The 19,805-nt window shown below is 52.4% G+C and overlaps 1 protein-coding gene across 2 annotated transcripts in view; it reads right to left on the bottom strand.

Moving 5' to 3' along the window:
- Nucleotides 1–19,805, bottom strand: part of LOC122380854 (protein lap4-like) — a 30,760-nt gene extending 10,955 nt beyond the window's left edge. The window contains exons 1-22 of one of the 2 annotated variants that reach the window (XM_043364370.1): nt 19,485–19,805; nt 18,685–18,802; nt 18,229–18,307; nt 17,883–17,972; nt 11,941–12,061; nt 11,742–11,816; nt 11,305–11,522; nt 10,752–10,885; nt 9,740–9,851; nt 9,104–9,273; nt 8,749–8,885; nt 8,279–8,386; nt 7,635–7,785; nt 6,759–7,159; nt 6,143–6,286; nt 5,507–5,635; nt 5,074–5,388; nt 4,618–4,830; nt 2,226–2,306; nt 1,446–1,937; nt 1,090–1,200; nt 425–604 (exon numbers count right to left, since the gene is read on the bottom strand). In XM_043364370.1, coding sequence (XP_043220305.1) covers nt 425–604; nt 1,090–1,200; nt 1,446–1,937; nt 2,226–2,306; nt 4,618–4,830; nt 5,074–5,388; nt 5,507–5,635; nt 6,143–6,286; nt 6,759–7,159; nt 7,635–7,785; nt 8,279–8,386; nt 8,749–8,885; nt 9,104–9,273; nt 9,740–9,851; nt 10,752–10,885; nt 11,305–11,522; nt 11,742–11,816; nt 11,941–12,061; nt 17,883–17,972; nt 18,229–18,307; nt 18,685–18,802; nt 19,485–19,646 — 3,741 coding nt within the window. In that variant the 5' untranslated portion in view covers nt 19,647–19,805. The remainder of the gene's footprint in view (nt 1–424; nt 605–1,089; nt 1,201–1,445; nt 1,938–2,225; nt 2,307–4,617; nt 4,831–5,073; nt 5,389–5,506; nt 5,636–6,142; nt 6,287–6,758; nt 7,160–7,634; nt 7,786–8,278; nt 8,387–8,748; nt 8,886–9,103; nt 9,274–9,739; nt 9,852–10,751; nt 10,886–11,304; nt 11,523–11,741; nt 11,817–11,940; nt 12,062–17,882; nt 17,973–18,228; nt 18,308–18,684; nt 18,803–19,484) is intronic. The other variant, XM_043364371.1, reaches the window with a different exon arrangement.

The following is a 19,805-nucleotide window of genomic DNA, read 5'->3' as shown; positions in this document are numbered from 1 at the left end:
TCCTGAGGGGAGGGACGGGAGGACAGGTCAGCTACTGAGGGGAGAGACGGGAGGACAGTACAGCTACTGAGGGTAGAGACGGGAGGACAGGTCAGCTCCTGAGGGCGGAGACGGGAGGAGGGGTCAGCTACTGAGGGGAGAGACGGGTCAGGGTCAGCTCCTGAGAGAAAGAAGACGGGTCAGCGTCAGCTCCGAGAGAGTTGAGGCGTAACAGAAAATGTTGGTGTGCTGAGCACCTCAAAAGTATTCTAATATACCGCCAAGATATCACATACGAGTTAGACTTTCGCGACAGCCGCCCATCGCGTCAGTTCCAATATATGCGAATAAAGCTTCATAGCTGCAGAGAGTCCAACTGTCCTGATAGAATAGAAAACAGAGAAGAGAAGGGTCGGTAATAGACTGAGCCCGCGGGCCGCCGTACCTGCCAGCCGTCTGGGAGCGGGTCGTGGCACACTCGCAGCGTCATGTGCAGGCACGGCTCGAGCAGCGCCATGACGGCCTGCTCGTGCGTGGCACGCTGCATATCCGAGCCATTGACGGCCAGCAGCCGGTCGCCGACGCGCAGCCGGCCAGTCCGCTCGGCCGGCCCGCCCGGCGTCAGCTGCGGGGAGGTGAGGGGACGGTCAGAGGACGGCAAGGAGCGGGACGGGAGACGGGTCAGACCATAGCGGGAAGGACGGCACACCAACAAAGGTCACTAGAGACCACGAAGGGGGCTTACGGCACAGCTGCTCAGCCGTTACAGATCATGGTGGGCGAGATCAAGACAATCGACAAATGAAGACCAGGAAAATACATTGCAGCCGATGACATGCTGCTGTTTTAGAGGGTACAGATATTCCCATCATATCCCCTCCGATACATCTGCCAATAACGTCGCAAATACCATCTTTCACGCATAATGCATATTTTCAGAAACCACGAGACTCTACTCTGATACAAAGTGGCTGTCTGGGCTCGATGTCGGACTCCACCTGCTTTGCTACGACCAGTGTGCCCCAGGCCTCCCCGGAGCAGCTGTGGCCGTTCCATGCGCTGCCAACTCTGCCGCCCGATCGGTCGTTTCCTATGGTCGCCGGACCTCACCTTGGAGACGAACGTGCCGCTCTGCTGTCGGCCGAACGGCAGGCAGCTGTGGTCGGCGCCCCCGATGATGCTCAGGCCCAGCGGGCCGCCTGCCTTGTTCAGCGTCACATCCTGAGGGCGAGAAAGGACCGACGACGGTCAGAGCCGCCCCAGCAGCTGGTAGCAGCGGCTACTGGTGACGGCCAGGGAAGCTCTGCCAGCTCTGCATGAAATGTGTGCAAAAATAATGAGCTCATGGGTGTGAAAACATCAATTTCTGTCGTCCGATATCATGCTATCATTTCGTGTTCCAACAACACCTGAAGTAAGTTGCAGCGGTAGGGTAAAGCTGAAATACTCGGCCAATGGCCACCCACCTCTGTAGTGTTATCCTTTATTTCACTGGAGCTGGACCGGGAGTTGGTTACTGGCGAGGCGGTCGCAGCAGCAGGCACGGCGGCGGGGACGTCCTTGGTAGCGGCAGGGGCGGCGGCGGGGACGTCTGTGGCAGTGACAGGGGCGGAGGAGGGCGCCGCCGCCGCGGGTGGCTCGGCCGCCGCGGACGGGTCCGCAGCGCTCGCCGCCGCGGAGGCCGCCAGGGAGAGCCGCTCGGAGGAGCGGAGCGCGGCGCGCGTGCCGAACTCGGGCCGCCGGTAGCCGCCGTACATGGGCCGGTGCGCCATGTAGCTGCCGGCACTGTACGCCGAGCGCGCAGAGACCGGCGCCGGCTCGGACGGAGCGCCGTTGGCCGCCTCCGAGGCCGGTATGAGCGTCTCACGCTGCACCATCAGCCGCACGAACCGCTCCAGGCCGGTCAGCATCGAGACGGCCTGGTCGTGGCGCGCACCCTCCACGTCCACGCCGTTTATCTGCCAGAGAGGCCGCCAGTCATCTACCTGCACAGCAGTTGGCTGACTAGTGCTGAGCAACATTCCGGCAGAATTAACTAAAATGCATTCCTCTTGTGAGATCTAATAAATGGGTGAGGTTGGCTGTTTCATAGGGCGAGTAAAAGGGTTCAGGAACGACACTAACATCTAACAAATTGGCCAGTCATCGAACAGTCATCGAGCCAGTCATCGAGCGAGCAGCCACTGACTGGATCAGTTAAGACTGGAGGACCAGTAACTATCATTCGTGCCATTGTCGCCACTCACCGATATGACCCGGTCACCGACGCGCAGCTTTCCGTCTCGCTCGGCAGCGCCCCCGGGGGTCATCCGAGACACGTACACCGCCTGGAGAAAAAGAGGGAGGTAGGTTGAAGTAAACGCATACACGTACACCGCCTGGAGAAAAAGAGGGAGATAGGTTGAATTAAACGCATACACGTACACCGCCTGGAGAAAAAGAGGAAGATAGGTTGAATTAAACGCATACACGTACACCGCCTGGAGAAAAAGAGGGAGATAGGTTGAATTAAACGCATACACGTACACCGCCTGGAGAAAAAGAGGGAGATAGGTTGAATTAAACGCATACACGTACACCGCCTGGAGAAAAAGAGGGAGATAGGTTGAATTAAACGCATACACGTACACCGCCTGGAGAAAAAGAGGGAGATAGGTTGAATTAAACGCATACACGTACACCGCCTGGAGAAAAAGAGGGAGATAGGTTGAATTAAACGCATACACGTACACCGCCTGGAGAAAAAGAGGGAGATAGGGTGAATTAAACGCATACACGTACACCGCCTGGAGAAAAAGAGGGAGATAGGTTGAATTAAACGCATACACGTACACCGCCTGGAGAAAAAGAGGGAGATAGGTTGAATTAAACGCATACACGTACACCGCCTGGAGAAAAAGAGGGAGATAGGTTTAATTAAACGCATACGCGTACACCGCCTGGAGAAAAAGAGGGAGATAGGTTGAATTAAACACATACACGTACACCGCCTGGAGAAAAAGAGGGAGATAGGTTGAATTAAACTCATACACGTACACCGCCTGGAGAAAAAGAGGGAGATAGGTTGAATTAAACGCATACACGTACACCGCCTGGAGAAAAAGAGGGAGATAGGTTGAATTAAACGCATACACGTACACCGCCTGGAGAAAGAGGAGAGGGTTTAGAAATTAAGCGCGAATATTAAGTAGGCCGCCTGAAAAAAAGAGTGACAGAGTAGGCACTCGAATGAACAACTCTTCACACCACCTGACGTCAGATCACATTAGACTTAAAAAGGGAAAGACAAACTCGCCGCATATACTAACGGCGGCTAACGTGGGGCGGCGGGAAGAGACTAGGCACAATACGACCAGTATAACGCCTTTTGGGGCGACTAACGGAGCGAGCGAGAGGGTGGGCCTTGCACGTGCGAAATTTCGAGGGGGTACCTCCAACTAACTTGTGCACGGCACCCTACTAACTGGTCTCTAGCGATGTGCCAAATTTGAGCACAATCGGCCCAGCCGTTCTCGAGATCTGGAAACGACCCCTGCACGTGCGCACGTGCAGCAGCACCCCAACTCTGGCACATGGATATGCAGTTCCTAGAGGGTGCCTACCTACATGCCAACTTTCAGCGCAATCGGCCAAGTAGTTACCGAGATATTGCAACAATTACAAAACTGACACCTCTTCGTTTTGCACGTGGCACGTGCATAAGGGGTCACCCACATGCATCGGGAATAGTCCAATACTTGGTAGAAGGAATGAAGCTACCCTACAAAAATTACCGCGTGTAAATCGGTCAAGTGGTTGCTGAGATATAAGCCTCGCAAAAGCGTCCGCACGGCCGGTCGGCCGGCCGCTCATTCTCAGGAATTTCCGTTAATCTAAGGAAAGACTCCGCTCGCTTCGCTCGCTCCGTAAAAACCAGTATAACGTCTTTCGGGGCGACTAACGGAGCGAGCGAGAGGGTGGGCCTTGCACGTGCGAAATTGCGAGGGGGTACCTCCAACTGACTTGTGCACGGCACCCTACTAACCGGTCTCTAGCGATTTGCCAAATTTGGGCACAATCGGCCCAGCCGTTCTCGAGATCTGGAAGCGGCACCCTGCACGTGCGCACGTGCAAAATGGGTCCCAACTGACTTGTGCACGGCACCCTACTAACCGGTCTCTAACCGTGTACCAAATTTCAGCGCAATCGGTCGAGCCGTTCTCGAGATCTGGAAACGACCCCTGCACGTGCGCACGTGCAGCAGCACCCCAACTCTGGCACATGGATATGCAGTGCCTAGTGGGTGCCTAACTATATGCCAACTTTCAGCGCAATCGGCCAAGTAGTTACCGAGATATTGCAACAATTACAAAACTGACACCTCTTCGTTTTGCACGTGGCACGTGCATAAGGGGTCACCCACATCCATCGGGGATAGTCCAATACTTGGTAGAAGGAATGAAGCTACCCTACAAAAATTACCGCATGTAAATCGGTCAAGTGATTGCTGAGATATAAGCCTCGCAAAAGCGTCCGCACGGCCGGCCGGCCGTACATACTCAGAAATTTCCGTTAATCTAAGGAAAGACTCCGCTCGCTTCGCTCGCTCCGTAACCACCTATCACGTGAGAGACGGATAGACCCTGACAGGTAACGTACGTCGTCGGGCTGTCGCCGCTGCCGGCCGGCGGCGTCGGCTCCGTCGTAGGGCGCCACGCCGCGGCCGCCGGCGATGCTGAACCCCAGCCCGTTCTTGTCGCGGATCAGCGTGGTGTGGATGGTCTCTGTCCGCGTCACCATCGGCTCAGAGTCGGTACCGCCGGCGGCCGGCGGCGACGGAGTCTCCTCACTGGCCGACGTCCCGTTCTCCTGCTGGAAAAGAACAGCAGCTGTGAGCGAGCTGCGGGCCAGAGTCCACTTCACGGGCGCAATAATTGTACTACTGGAGGAGAATGAAGGTCGTAAGTAAAGTCGATTCTTTTTTATGTAACGCCAGTAAGTGGAAATTATGCTAGAAACGCTGCACATTGATGCAGTCGTCTTCCTGTCCCTGGTTACTCGACATGTGAAGGGGTACACAGCCGTCGGCCGGCGGCGGCGTCTCAGCCGACTGACCGGCGGCGGCGGCGGCTCGTCCGGCGGCCGCAGCTCTGCGCGGCGCCGCTCCAGCTCGCGCTGCAGCCGCTGCTGCGTCTCCAGACGCTCCTTGGCCACGTGGTCGGTGACGGCGTCCACGGGCCGGCGGCGCTCGGCGGCGGGCGGCTCCGGCTCCGGCTGCGACTCAGGCTCCGGCGGCGGCACCAGCCGGGTCACCTCACGCAGCAGTGACAGGTGGAGCGCGTCGCCGGCCGCCTTCAGAATGCCCACCACGTCGTAGTGGTCGGCGCCGAGCACCGGCACGCCGTTCACCGACGTCAGCTTGTCGCCCACCTGGAGGAGACAGCAACGAATTAGCATCAGCTGGAGCAGAGAATCGGCCGGGCAAACGAAACATCAAAAATGCATGAAGCCGTGCGGGATGTTCATTCTGTCCCGTGAGGACGCCCACCTTGAGTCCAGCCAGGTCCGCCGGGCCGCCATCCAGCACCTTCGAGATGAAGACGTCCTCGTCGTCGCCTCTGAACGGCGTGGAGCCGCGCCCGCCGGCGATACTCAGACCCAGCCCGGAGGGAGCGCGCTGGAACACAGGACACAGAGTACAGACACTGGTCAGTACCGCCGGGGACACTCATTACTCAATATTCAGACCCAGTCCGGAGGGAACCCGCTGGAACACAGACACGGGTAACAGTCAGGAGCTGAGACACACAGACACGGGCGACAGTCAGCACCGCCGACGATACTCAGTCCCAGTCCACGCAGTTTACCACGCGGACCTCCTCACCTGAATGGTCAGGTCCAGGACCGGCGGGCTCTGCTCTCTGTGCCCCGCCCCCTCACCTGAATGGTCAGGTCCAGGACCGGCCGTGGGCTCTGCTCTCTGTGCCCCGCCCCCTCACCTGAATGGTCAGGTCCAGTGCCGGCGGGCTCTGCTCTCTGTGCCCCGCCCCCTCACCTGAATGGTCAGGTCCAGGATCGGCGGGCTCTGTTCTCTGTATCCCGCCCCCTCACCTGAATGGTCAGGTCCAGCTGCTGCTACAGTTAAGTACCGGCGGGCTCTGCTCTCTGTGCCCCGCCCCCTCACCTGAATGGTCAGGTCTAGCTGCTGCTCCTCCACCTGCACCGTGGGACCGGCGGCCGGCGGCGGCGGAGACGCGCCGTCGCCGCCCTCCCCCTCGCGCCGCTTCAGCGCCTGCGCGATGATGGACGCCACCTGGTCCTGGTCCACCTGCGCGGCGGAACGGCGGGAGGACCGGGAGGTTAGTCACGATCGGCCAGAGGGAGGGAGAGTCGGTCAGTCCACACGTCCTGCGCGGCAGGACGGGGGAGGGCCGGGAGGTCAGTCACCATTGGCCAGAGAGAGGGCGAGTCGGTCAGTCCACACGTCCTGCGCGGCAGGACAGCGGGAGGACCGGTCAGACACCATTAGGACCACGGAGGGAGGGACAGCAGGTCAGCCGACACCCACGCGACAGGACCTGGTGCGCCGGTCAGACGCCAATGACGGAGAGGTCCGCCACTCGAACCACTGAGGGCGGGCGGGAGGAGAACTGGTCATACGCCATAAGAACGACGGAACAGAGGGCCGGTCAGCCACCACCTAAACCACTTTGAGGTGTAACAAACGCCGATCGGCACTGAATGGGCATCGACCGACTCAGCCCGGAGCGCAGCGGACCGGCCACGCCAGCTGAGCTCACCTTGTCCGTAATGCGTTTGTTTTTGAGGTGGTGCGGCGTGTCACGCCGGTGCAGCCGGTTGTGCCGCTCGGCGGTCGGCTCCTCGTCCCCGGACACGGCGAAGCCCACGCGTCGGTCCCCCATGTCTGGCGAGTCCTGGTCGGCCTCCGCCGGCGGCTCGGGCGCCTCGGCCGTCTGCGCCGCCGGAGCCGGCTCCCGGGTCGGCTCCGCTACCGGCTCCGGCTCCGGCACAGGCTCCGTCTGCGGCTGCGAGGACCGCACCGCCGGCTCGGCGGCCGGTTTCGCCGCCGGCTCGGCGGGCGGAGCGGCGGGCGGCGCGGCCACCTCGTGGTAGGCCGGCGGCGGCTGCTGGTCCACGGCCGGCTCCTTGTCGAGGTCGCCGATGGACGGCGGCATCGTCTCTGTGAGGCAGACATCAATCATCAGATGAGCGGACCAGAACTAAGCGCAGCGCAGAAAACCAGCAGACACAGTCGAAACACACACACAGTCAAACCAACACACTCTGTCGAATGAACATCAGTCACTAGAGGAACGGCGCAGAACCTGAGCGGAAGCAGCTGCGACAATGAACTTTTCGGCAAAAATGTTTGTGTACTTGGGCAGCGAATGAGACAACACGCGTGCTTAAACGGCAGTCGAGTGTTGTTACGAATAGAGCGCAACATCCGAATTCAGTAGCAGCAGGACAGAATATGGTGCTGGAGTCCACTGGCACTGGTGACAGATCATGACGTAGCGGCGGAGACGTTCGTCGGCCACTCACCTGTGGCGTCATAGTAGGGCGGCGGGTCAGGGGAGGGGACAGCTCGCGCCCTCACCTGCGGCGTCGTAGGGGGGCGGTGGGTCAGGGGAGGGAGCAGCTCGCGCCCTCACCTGCGGCGTCGTAGGGCGGCGGTGAGAAGAGCTCGGTCACCTGGCCGGTGCCCGGGTCCACCCGGCGCAGCTCCGAGGAGCGCGGCAGGTCGCGACGGAACGCCGGGTTGAACCGGCCGCTGGTGTCAGCCGGCTGCGGGGAGTCCAGGTGCTGCGCAGAACAACCCGAGGGGCGGGCCGTCAGTTCAGACACACTGCTCACCGGGGTATGATGATATGGCGGCACCTGGTGTTTGCAAGAAGCCGCCTACATCTCAGGTAAATACATGCCGTTACTTCAGACAGACGGTCCCAATGTTTAGGGACTTCTTACATTAAGTACAGCCCACCACTAAAGTAATGTAGGGTTTTACCAATCTCAACGGTTGGCTTTGACTGGCGATTGTTTAATGCGGAGTGGTCGAAAAGAAGATGTCAATAGCTAAAGTTGTAGCTGCAAGGGTGACGATACATATAAGCTACATTCAAAGTTTCATTGTAGTCTGGCTAATCGTTCCTAAGCTTCAGAAGCAGAACATACCCTATTACCCATGACTGAAACCCCACATTACCTCATGCGTGGACTGTACCAGTGTCCGTAAGAACAACACCAAACACAAAGCGCAGCACTGGGCCGGCTCACACCGCGCTCAGTCCATCCTCACCTCTGCCGACTTGGGGGTCCCGTCCACCTGCTTTCCCTTTCCGAACAGCTTGTTGGCCTTGGCCTTCAGGTCGCGGGGATGGGGCGTGTTGTGACGAACAAAATGACTCTGCAACAACGAGGGATGGTTCAGCGATCAACAACATTTGCATAATAAAATAAACAAATCATCAATTACAAATACAAGTAAAGCGAAGCGAAGTGAACTGAAGTGAGAGTGAAGTGAAGCGGTTGAATGGGCGTTTCCCAATTGATATAATATACTTCCGAAGTTTGTGTAAATTCGTAAGTGTCACGATATTTTGTTGTTGTTATTGTTGTTGTTGTTGTTGTTGTTGTTCTCGGTATTATCGACGTAGCCACAGCATATCCCACTTCACCAGCAAACCACTGTAGGAGTCAGCCTGCAGCGAGTGTCTGTCGAGGCGCCCACTGCCCAGACGGCCGATTGGCGGGCGCGGGGGGCCTCACCTCCCTGTCGAGCAGCTCGTCGTCCTCGGGTCCGAACTGGACCACGGCCGCCCGGTGCTCGTCCCAGTCGCGCTCGCTGCCGTCGTTGGTCGAGAGGTCGTCGCACGAAGAGCGGTACAGCCGGCCGCTGGTGAACTCTGCGGCAGCGACCGAGCGGCAGTCAGCGGCAGAACAGAATTGTACCCAGCCAATAGCCGTCAACGATTCAAATGCTATAGCACTCCCGTCTGAATCGTATGTTTCCAACCAAACACCAATTACGACACAACCCAAAATCAATATCTAACAGCATCCTGATCAATATCAATAATAATATCAATCAGCTGTAATCGTCCGGCCGCGTCTGGCGCCGCACCTCTGTCCTCGTGGTCGTCTAGCTGAGGCAGTAGGAAGCAGGTGAGCACCTCCTGGCCGCTGATCTCGTCCCAGTCCGTCTGGAACTGCAGCATCGGCTTCCCCTGGTTCTCCGACAGCCAGACCGCCTTCAGGTTCAGGTTCTGCAGCGAGGCCGGCAGGTTCTGCAGCCTGCGGGACGGGTGGGCTGCTGAGAACGACTGATCGTAACTCTATCTACAAAGCGGGACAGGTGGCTGAGAACGACTGACAGCAAGCCTAACGTTTTCAGATAATGTCACAGACGTATTGACAAGATCACCTTTTCAGGCTTGGTGATAAGCCGGTCGAACATTGGCCGATATATTGACTTTATTTTCAATCATAGCGATGCCTATTGGTGCACAGGTTCGTTTTATGACCCGTTCTTGCATTTACATAGCCGTTAAGAAACCTGACATAAAAGTAGGGGAGACAAGAATGCGATTCCTCCCACAAAGCCATCGGCGAAATACGACTAAAACGCGTTACTAAAGACAGCCCTGGGTGTAAGCTGAAAAAGTTATACACTTTGCCGGTTCACGGGCAATGTGTGCCTCGCAGGACAGTCAGAGAGCACCCGCTGGTGTGTGCAGGCGGCCGCTGGCGCCGTGCTCACCTGTTCCCCGAGACGTCGAGCACGTGCAGGGCGCTGCACTGTCCGATGGTGTCGGGGAGGTGCTGCAGCTGGTTGCAGCGCAGCGACAACACGCCCAGCTCCTGCAGGTTACCTGTGAACCGGAGACGGACCGGGGGCTTAGCTAAACCGGCATAGCATGACGTGTGCACGCATTTTACATACGCAGCCGACTGCAGCAGCCCACTGGAATGGTTATGTGGCCGGCAGCGGTCCACTCAGTATTATATTTCAGCCGGTTACGCAGTTTTCCCCTATTACCCACCGATCCCCGCGCCCTGTGTCATTGATGGATTCAGAGCGGCGCCGGCTAATCTACTAGGTCGTTCAATAAGTAAGGTAAAATCACATGTATTTCAGTCCACCTATGCTGTAACGACATAAAACTAACAGCAAATGTTCAGTAAACTTTCGTCTACAAAGTGGCTATTAGCATTTGTTTGCAGGTCTTGTCAGCCAGCCTCCCCAGCCTTCGAAAGTCACACCTACATCCGATCACCGTCCGGGCGCACGCGCTTGTCCAGCAATTCACCCAGCGCTGAAAGCTTGCTCGAAAAACTCTTTATTGATACTTGTACACCTTTTATCTACTATTTTATTGATTGCCTCATCAATAAAAAGTTATTCCCAAGCAAAATGTCTGTCAGTGATCCGATAGCGATGGCAATAGTGCCATTCACTAGTTTTGAAGCAGATTTTGGTTCACCTGACAAAACGGACATTTTTAGAACGGAACGCTGCTGCATCGATGTTTTCATACCGACCGTGTTCGGACAGTGATCCAAACACCTAAAAACGGCTGCGAACGTCATGAAGGAAATTTTCCGTAGATTCAGATCACACATTTAATTTTCCTTAACTTCACGAGATCCATTAACTATAGGACATTTTACCTTACTTATTGAACGACTATATTCCCAGCTGTCAGTTGTCTGATTCCAATCCCCCCATCCCTGCGTCACTGCGGGGTGCAGTGGGGCCAGCAGTAGCTCACCGATCTCGTCCGGCAGGCTGACGAGCCGGTTGCGGTCCACGTTCAGGTTGGTCAGGTGGCGCAGATTGCCCACAGACGGCGGCAGTTCGGTGATAAAGTTCTCCGTCAGTATCAGCTCCTGCAGGCTGGCGCACCTGAAACACGCAGCACGAGGGGTCTTACCGAGCTGCGGAGATTTATACTAAATCACAACATCCGCCGACTGACCTCGTACCGGAACTATGAGCTCTACAGCATGGATATTGGACACGAAAAAAGCTATTGGGACACCAATATATTCGCATTACGTATCTAATATACCATAAGGGCTTCAAGTGACAGCATTTTAGGCGAATGTTAGCTTCATACTCGTTCACCAGCTGTGATCAGCTTCACGTTAGATCTACTCTATTCAAGTTCAAAGTCAAAGACACGCACCGTCTGCCTGTTCTCACCTCCCGATGGCCGGGTCACATCCTGCAGGCCGTCAGCCGGTTTTGCCTAGTCCGTCTGGTCTGTGTGGTCTGTGTGGTCTGTCGGGTCTGTCAGGTCTGTCGGGTCTGCAGCGTCTCACCTCCCGATGGCCGGGTTGCAGGCCGTCAGCCGGTTGAGGTCCACCTTCAGGATCAGCAGCTCGGCCAGCTTTCCGATGCCGTCGGGCAGCGCCTCCAGGAAGTTCTGCGACAGGTGCAGGTCCTCCAGACTGAACAGGCCGCCGATCTCCTCCGGAATGTCCTCCAGACGGTTCTCAGACACGTCCAGACACTTGAGGCTGCTCAGCTGGCCAATCTCCTGAGCAGCGGCGACACAGACGCGATAGTTCATATGACCACCGACCGACAGCTGCAGCTGGCAGCTGGATCATAACTCAGGCACAACTTTAACAGCAGACACTGGCAGCCTTACACGATTTAGACACAATGTCATCACAAATGCGTGAGTAAGCGGTCAGGCAGTGGCCGGACACAGGTCTGACTGAGGCCGGTCCGGCTGCGGCGCTCGGCCACTCACCGAGGGCAGGTGCGTCAGCTGATTGTGGTCCAGCCAGAGCTCCTTCAGGGACGGCAGAGAACCGATGGTGGCTTGCTGAAACCAATAAACACACGCTCGTCATCATCGGTACCACTCTCCGTGATCGAAACTGAACATAAGAAAACACCATTTAATTAGTATGAGCGATGAATACGTGCACTGTCACCCCCGCCCTTACCAGCTCCTCGATCTCGTTGTCGCCGATGTCGAGCCGCTCGAGCCGCTCGAGCCGAGAGACAGAGTCCGGCAGCGCCTTGAGCAGGTTCTCCCGCAGCTCCAGCGACTGCAGGTTCACCAGGCTGCGGCGGGGGGAGAGACTGCCGTCACGGCTCAGCGGGGAGGTTGGCGTCTCGTTTGACGGACACGGGCGTTAGCCAGCAGCTCACCGTGGACACTGGACACTGTCGATCAATGGCGTGACATCGGCTCGGCTCCTCAATGGCCACAAATATGTAGAGTCAAGAAAGATAGCAACTATCAATACCACCTCAGTCCCACGCACAAGGGGGAAAAGCTCAAATTATTGAGCGCTCAAAATATTGAGCGTGTGACGTCAGAGGCTCCCATAGGCGTAATGCTGAGGGCTCAAAAAATTGAGCCGTTTCAGGAACACGTTTTGCAAAAGCAACTCGCAACACCTAGGGAGAAATGGCAACACCCTAGGAGAATCACTAATGATGCAAAACAGATTAGGCTTTCATATTTTTCACTGCTCAAGCTTCAATGATTGGGGGAACACCAATTTCTAGGTCGAAATCTTACGGCATACCAGAATGCCTTAAAAACAGGCCAATATTTATGTCGAAATAAAAGTTATTTTTTGTCCATTCACGTTTTTTACTAGGGTTCTGTTGGAAAGAGCATTTTTCATACTACCCAAAATGATTGCGACTCAATTTCACATCACCCATATCGGAGAATATTTTTCATTTGGCGGCGCCGTTTGTTTATTTCGTCGCGACGTCTCCGGTCGCGTGGTTGTCGGCGTCCTTGTGTTGAAGGTAAGTTTTTATCGTTTTAGTTATATTTAGATGTTAAAAGGTACACTGAAAAGTTTGAATATGCTGTGATTTTAAATTTGGAAACACGTAAACGTCAATCAATTCACGTTTTCCTCGATTTGCATGCAGATAAGTAACTGTCGACGAAAGTGGCGCAATCCGATATGATGTTTTGAGGGAAAGAGACACAACATATTTACGTGAAAATTTTTGTTTTTTAGTGGTCTAAGTGCTTCAAAGAGGCTGTGAATGTTTTCTTCACACAATTTTTCATTAGGTATGATGAAGTTAAAGGTAGTTTCAGTCTTAACTTTCATATAATTGACATTAAAACATATGATAGTCCACTGCTATCAGTGATTGAGTACCTTGATATTTGGCATTTCTTATTAATTTGAAAGTATTCTCTATCCATATGTCCTGATAGTAAGTGACAATACTCTGCCAATATGTTTCCATAGTTTTCACATTCATTTTCCAGTCCTTTACATAACATCACAATTTTTAATCAACAAAACTCAACTCCTTCGTTACTTCACAACACTGACAGCATGACAGACTGACAGTCAACTATTGTGTGTGTGAATGCTGAAACAGGATAGCCACTTTGCTGACTGGCTCATTTGAAAAAGATAAAAATGATCCTTTATATCATTTCCATCTGGAGGATCGGAGTCAATAGAAAAGGAAGGCCACTTTCAAGCCTCAAGGTCTAGGCTGCCAGACGCCAGTTGGCAGTCACCACCAAATTTATAATAGATTAATTCATTATTATACTTTGAGACCCTTAGGTCACTGGATCGGCATCACATTTTCAGTTTCAATATAGTAAAGGTTTTTATTTGTATGATGTGAAATATTTTCCTGAATCAGAATTTAATTATCCCTAGGTACCTGGTAGAGGTTTCGGATTTAATGCTCATTGTTGGTGTGCAGTCAGGATTTTTTGACAGGTCCAGATAGGGAATCCTGAGCAATTTTATAGTAAAGTGGTCTCCTTATAATCACCACACATTTTATCAAAAGCATTTGTAGAATTCATTCAAGGAAGAATTTTATCAATGTTGCACCCATTTCTTAGACGACCTAGGCTGCATCTTTTTTTAGTTCCTGTTGTATGACATATTTTCCATTTTGTTCCACTGCATAAAGAAAAAAAATCGTTTGAGATCACCAAACAGCTTTTCTTTTTCTGGCAGGTCTGCACAACCAAGCGGTCGCTGGCGAGGACGTCGGCCGTCCCTGTGGGTAAGGTCATCTGCTCAGCCTTTGTGGAGATCAGCAAGACGTCACCAAGATGAAGACTTCGCTGGAGCAGAAGCCGCTGACCCGTGTCCGATCGGGCAGGTCATGCTCGACGGCACGAGCCACAACTTGAACGACTCGGTGACATCAACAACATGGTGGAGCAGGTGAATGAGTTTGGCGACGTGTTGTGCGACTGCAAGAAGGGTTGTCTGCGTGTTCTGGCCGGCGGAGCGGCGACGCTGCGCAGTCTGTGCTGGTGGTGAGCAGCTGGCCGTGGTGACCGCGCGCGCCCACATGCGCCGACAACCTGTGCGGCTTCGACGGCCCCGGGACAGCCCGATGCCGCCCACTATGCGACGCCGACCGCGCACTGTCCGCACGGCCACATGGAGGTGTGCCCGCGCCTTTTGCCCGCACGCCGCTACCTCGCAGCTGGTCTGCAACCACGCCGTCGCCGCCTGTAGCCCGATAACAAAACGGCTGTCTGATAATGCCGCGTGTTCTTTGTGATGCTGCTACTGTGATGGTTGCTACTGCTGGTCTGAGACTCGATGTTTCCATTCGTCTTTTACATGTTAAGGATTTGATAATGATAAGCTTAGTCCGGGCTTAGGTCGTTTATATCATTTGTTATATGGCAAGCAAAGCAGTATGTATTTTGGATCAAAGCAGTACGACACTGCCTCCTGCTTTTGTGATGTATGCTGGCAAGACGCAGGTTCCGGTCGCAGGTCACCCGGTTCCAATGTGGTCGGGCTGGCATGCGATAATGTGATGTTGTTTTGCTCGTCTCTGTGTTCCACACTTGATGATGTTTGTGAATCTAACCCACATTGTATAGTATTTTCGTTTGTTTGCGGCCGATGGCCTTGTAAGTTGTAACCGTGGCAATACAGTTTTTCCTGTATAATTCTCCAATATTCAAGCGTGGGTGGATATCTTTCTGTAATCACGTATTCCCTTCTCCCAGTACAGTCAGAAAATATAAATACAGTATTCATACGGATTATTCAAGCCCTGTATAATTATTTGAGGTGTGCCGAATCCGAAAGGCGACCGATAAAACTACTAGCGGAAAATGTGACATGATGGCATGGGTTTGTGAAAAGTTTAGGTACCACGTAGCATTCAACTTCCTGCATTTCTGTTTCAACTCAGTTTAACGTATTTCAACGAACATAACATCAAAAATGGCAGCCAGTACCGGCTTCACCTGTCACGGAGAAGGCTCAATAAATTGAGTGTAGATGCTGGCCGGCACTCAATTTTTTGAGCGCCAGCTGACTGTCGTCTGTCGTGGCGCTCAATTTATTGAGTATCGCGGTCCCGAACGACAAGTGGCGCTCAAAAAGTTGAGCGTCTTTAGGGCATTTTCTTTCCAAAAACACCGATATAAATTATCACGGCGAGTGTTCGAGAAGAAACCTTGTTGCTCTCTCTTGCCATTGATACCTTATTTGGATACGATATTTGCCGTAGTGTGACGCTAGAGGCATTGTAAAATACCATCGTTTCGCCTATTCCTTCATAATGGGGCCCGCTCAATTTTTTGAGCGCTCAATAATTTGAGCTTTTCCCCCTTGTGCGTGGGACTGACCTACTCAAACACAACCCTCCTCAAGCGCCTGTCACCAAAGCAATCGGTACGCGATAGGGATAGCGCGTCGTAAAACCAGGTGCACATGCCACCACGGTATGGCAGCACTGCTATTTGTCTCGAAGCTGGCCAGACACTTATCTGTCAAGTCGACATCTCTGATCCGATGCATTTGAAATCCAGTGCACGAAATTTCCATGAAATGCAAATTATGCATTTGAAATGCAGAATACAATAAGAACAAGAATGATAAGAAATTTGACTTTTTTTTTGCATTGAGGAACTACCTACAAAAGGGTCTCAAACATAGCATAGAAGGTGAAATGCTTTACCCTCACATCTTCCATCTAGCCTTTGGCGTGTTCTTGATCTGAAACGTGACGATCAAAGTGTCTGCATTAGCTTAATTCTACTGCGGGTGATAATAAATATCTAGCACCTAAACAGGCCTAAAGTATAACTCAACAATAAGTCGCATAACAGGATGAAAGCAGAAGAAGAAGTCAAAGTTTCGCAGATTTCAATGATTATTCAAATATCACTTTCAGCGATCCCAACGTAATTACTTAATGATTTCAAAACGGCCGAATCGGTTAACAGTGTCGGCGATCATCCACACGGTCTGACATAATATCTGAGACTATCAAAGTCAGTCTGGCCGCATGTGTGAGATCAACCTGAGCTCTATTCGGTAGCTGTTTTTTTTATCAGCATGCTGTCGATTTTTCCCATATAAGGAAGTTATTGCTGACCCTTCTTGGCCTCTCATTGGTCAAATGAAGAGACCACGCGAATTTGACCAATGAGGAGCCAAGAAATAGCAGCATGCTCGTAGCCTGCTGTCTGCTAGTGGTGTCAATCGGAACTTATATCTTCGGAATTCCGATTTTGTCCAATGTCCAATTCGGAATTCGGTTGGACAATGACAGCAGGCTTTGGACAACTTTGGACATCCCTTGCTACACCTCAACATTTTTATAAAGTAGGTAATCGTGTTTAAAATTGATTGGTTATTAGAAAGTTCAGCTTTCGATATGATTAACACTTTTGAGCTAGTAACGATACATTAAAAGCAAATTAAATAACAGTGTTGAGTGTAAACTATTGCGTAGATGTCGGACATCTTTGGGCAAATGGCTGGCTTGGACATTTTTGGACGGACAGCCGACGTAAATATTGAACATTGGACGGACATTGGACATACCTTTTTTGAAATTGACACCACTACTGTCTGCTGATAAAAAACTGCGACCGAACAGCGCCCTGGTCAATGGTCCAGAACCCTGGCAGGCTGGCCCGTACTGTACGCGGCGTGATGACCCGGAGCGCCATCCCCTCAAGGTGGCCCGCGGAGGTCAGGCTCGCCTTTAACATACAATGACGGTATATCATAACCATTTGGCGAATGTTCCACTGCGGCGTTGACAGCCTCTCAGGCGCTGCTGTGTGTACTAAACGCGTTTGTTTTGTCTATTCGGCGGCTGCATCAGGCCAAACACAGACTTATTGCTCACAAACATTTCCAAACTCGTTGACGACTTATCACGTCGTCAGTTTAAATGGATAATTCAGATCCTCCGCCCTCGGAGAAAGCTATCCACCTCTGGAACTCGGTCAGCATTGGCTGGCGACACAGTCTGGCGGCTTGGGACGTGGACACCCGGTCATGGCACTCGATGGACGGCGGTCCCCGACCCCCTGTGTCCCTCGTCCGTCAGAATTATAGCCAACGTCCTCGTCGATTGGTGTCGCTCCACCACGGCCTTAGCGAGGACGATTTGGGGCACCCGGCCCAGCATTATCTGTTTTCCAGTCGTCTCCCGGTTCTCCGGCGACACAACGCTGCTGTCGCGAGTTAGTTAAAGACTGAGTGTCCGCCGACATACCTACATCTAGAAGTCGGGCAGCATCTACTAAATAACAGATTGAGCCGCAAAGAATGCCTGCCGCCAAGTGAACTGCAACCACCATTGAGTCTGGGGACAGGTCACGTGCTGGGTCACGTGATCAGCTGACACTGGTGTACCCGGGGCGGGTCTGACTCCAGCCGGTCCGACGAGGACAAGAGCAATACACAAACGCTGGACGGCAAGGTATTAACGTCCAGGCGCAGTGCATGTCCCATCTCATACAGTCTCAAGCAGTTGTAACGACGTCAATATCTGTTATGATTAATTGTGTCAAAAAGATAAGACCCGTCAGAATATGACTGAGTGTGTCTCAGAAAATGGTCATTAGGTTAGTTGCTAGTCAGTTGCCCCAGGAGAGTCTCACCTGCCGAAGTCGGCGGGCAGCGAGGTGAGCGACATGTCGTTCAGTCCCAGTATGGTCAGGTTACGGAGGTGCACGAGCCCCTGAGGAAGCCTGCGGGAAAGTCGTTCTTAGGTCATTTCACATTCCAAGGCCCATCTGGCTCGACCCCTGTGATAGGTGCGTAGTGACAGCAAGCAGATGGCCTCAAAAACTTGCAAAAATTACATGCTTAATGTCCCAGCTAGTATAAAGGTCATGCTTAATGTCCAAGCTAGTATAAAGTTCATGAAAAAGGACTTTGGAGTCTAATTTTCCAAATCCTGACATTTTGAAAAATCAGCTCATAGCTAGCACAAGATCTACTTACCTCGTGATGGGATTGCTGCTGACATCGAGAACTTGGAGGGATTTGCACTTGATGATCTCCTCAGGAATGTCAGGTACATCTGCCAAGTCACAAGTGGTGATAGAGAGAAAACAAAGGAGGAAGGGGCAGGGAGATGAAGAGGTAGGTATTCTGACACAGGCCATGACAACTTACTGAGGTCCGATCGCCAAGCATACTTCTTGCCATTAGTGCTTATTGTCAAAAAGGCAAAACAAAATACAGTCAACAGACACTGGACACAAACACGCTGCAAACGTGAGAGTCATATAATTCATAGCTCCATCAGCCATATTACAAAGCATGCACTACCCCAGCAATGAAGTGCGACCTAAACAAGCTGATGGTCCTCTTCAATATTCTAGAATAAATCCTGTATCTCAGCCTGGTCAGATAGGTAGAAACTGAGCAGTAACCTGATGTGATACAGTAACATACCATTTCTGGACACATCCAGCTCAGCAAGATGTTCCAGGTACATGATCTCGGAGGGAAGCCTCTGAATCTCATTATCACTCAGACCAAGCTTCCTAAGCTTCGTGAGGCGAAAGAAATCCTGAAAAGCAAGGCAAAATGTTATTAAATGTGCTCAATGAAGTTACATCGATATAGGTACTTTGCCACAATTACCTGTTGTTTGCTCAAAGATACATCATGTAGGTACAAGTATTTCAATACATCAAGGATAGGATGAGGGATATTGCTTGATGCAGAGGCCTGTTCCACACACAGCAGAATATTTGGTAAAACTGTAGACAAAGTAAGATGAAGATAAAAAACATAGGCTAGCCTGACCTAACCTTACCTGCTGAACTACAGCCATGAACCTACCGACCTTCAACCTACCAACCTAAAGCCAACAACCTACCGACCTACAAACTACCAACTTAGCAAGTGTGGCATACTTACTTGAACTTCAGCTACACATATACCGCAGAAACTGCCATCTGTGTCAACTGATTGGCCACCAGCTGAGCCCTACCTTTTTACCACAAGAGCTGTGGCGGCCGCAATAACTTTAATAGGGCCCCCAATTAACACCTTTAACTGCGTAACCTGTGTAACATTGCTGTTAGCTAGGTACTTCTGCCGTATAAAGGCAAAACCCATTATGTTTGTGTGACCTCTGACCTGAGGGAATGGCCTCTGACCCGATATAATGGTTTTGGCCTTTGAACGGCGGACCTGGACCTGCTCAGACGTTAACCAAAGTTGAAACATTTAATCTATATGCTCACCTTTGATAGTTCTCTTATATGATTGGCATCCAAAAGTAGTTCTTCCAAGCTTCGAGCATAGCGAATTATATCGTCAGGAACTGAAGACAGCGAACTGTGCCGCTTGTCAATGTATTCAACCTGACGGTTGCATCCCTTAAACAATGGAATACACCGGAACATGCTTCTTGAATTGGACTTAATTTCTAAGATATCATAATATAACACTTCTTTGCCATTCCAATCGTCAGTCAATTCACTCCAAAGGCACCTATTTCACGCTATTCGACTAATATTTTAACAAATGAGGGCGTGTTCCACCCTAAAGTACACTATGTTTAC

This window comes from Amphibalanus amphitrite, unplaced genomic scaffold, assembly GCF_019059575.1.
Source record: "Amphibalanus amphitrite isolate SeventyFive unplaced genomic scaffold, NRLGWU_Aamphi_draft 000108F_arrow, whole genome shotgun sequence".
Taxonomy (NCBI): Eukaryota; Metazoa; Arthropoda; class Thecostraca; order Balanomorpha; family Balanidae; genus Amphibalanus; species Amphibalanus amphitrite.
Note: the sequence above shows the minus strand (reverse complement) of the source record. Positions and strands in the feature narration are given on the sequence as shown.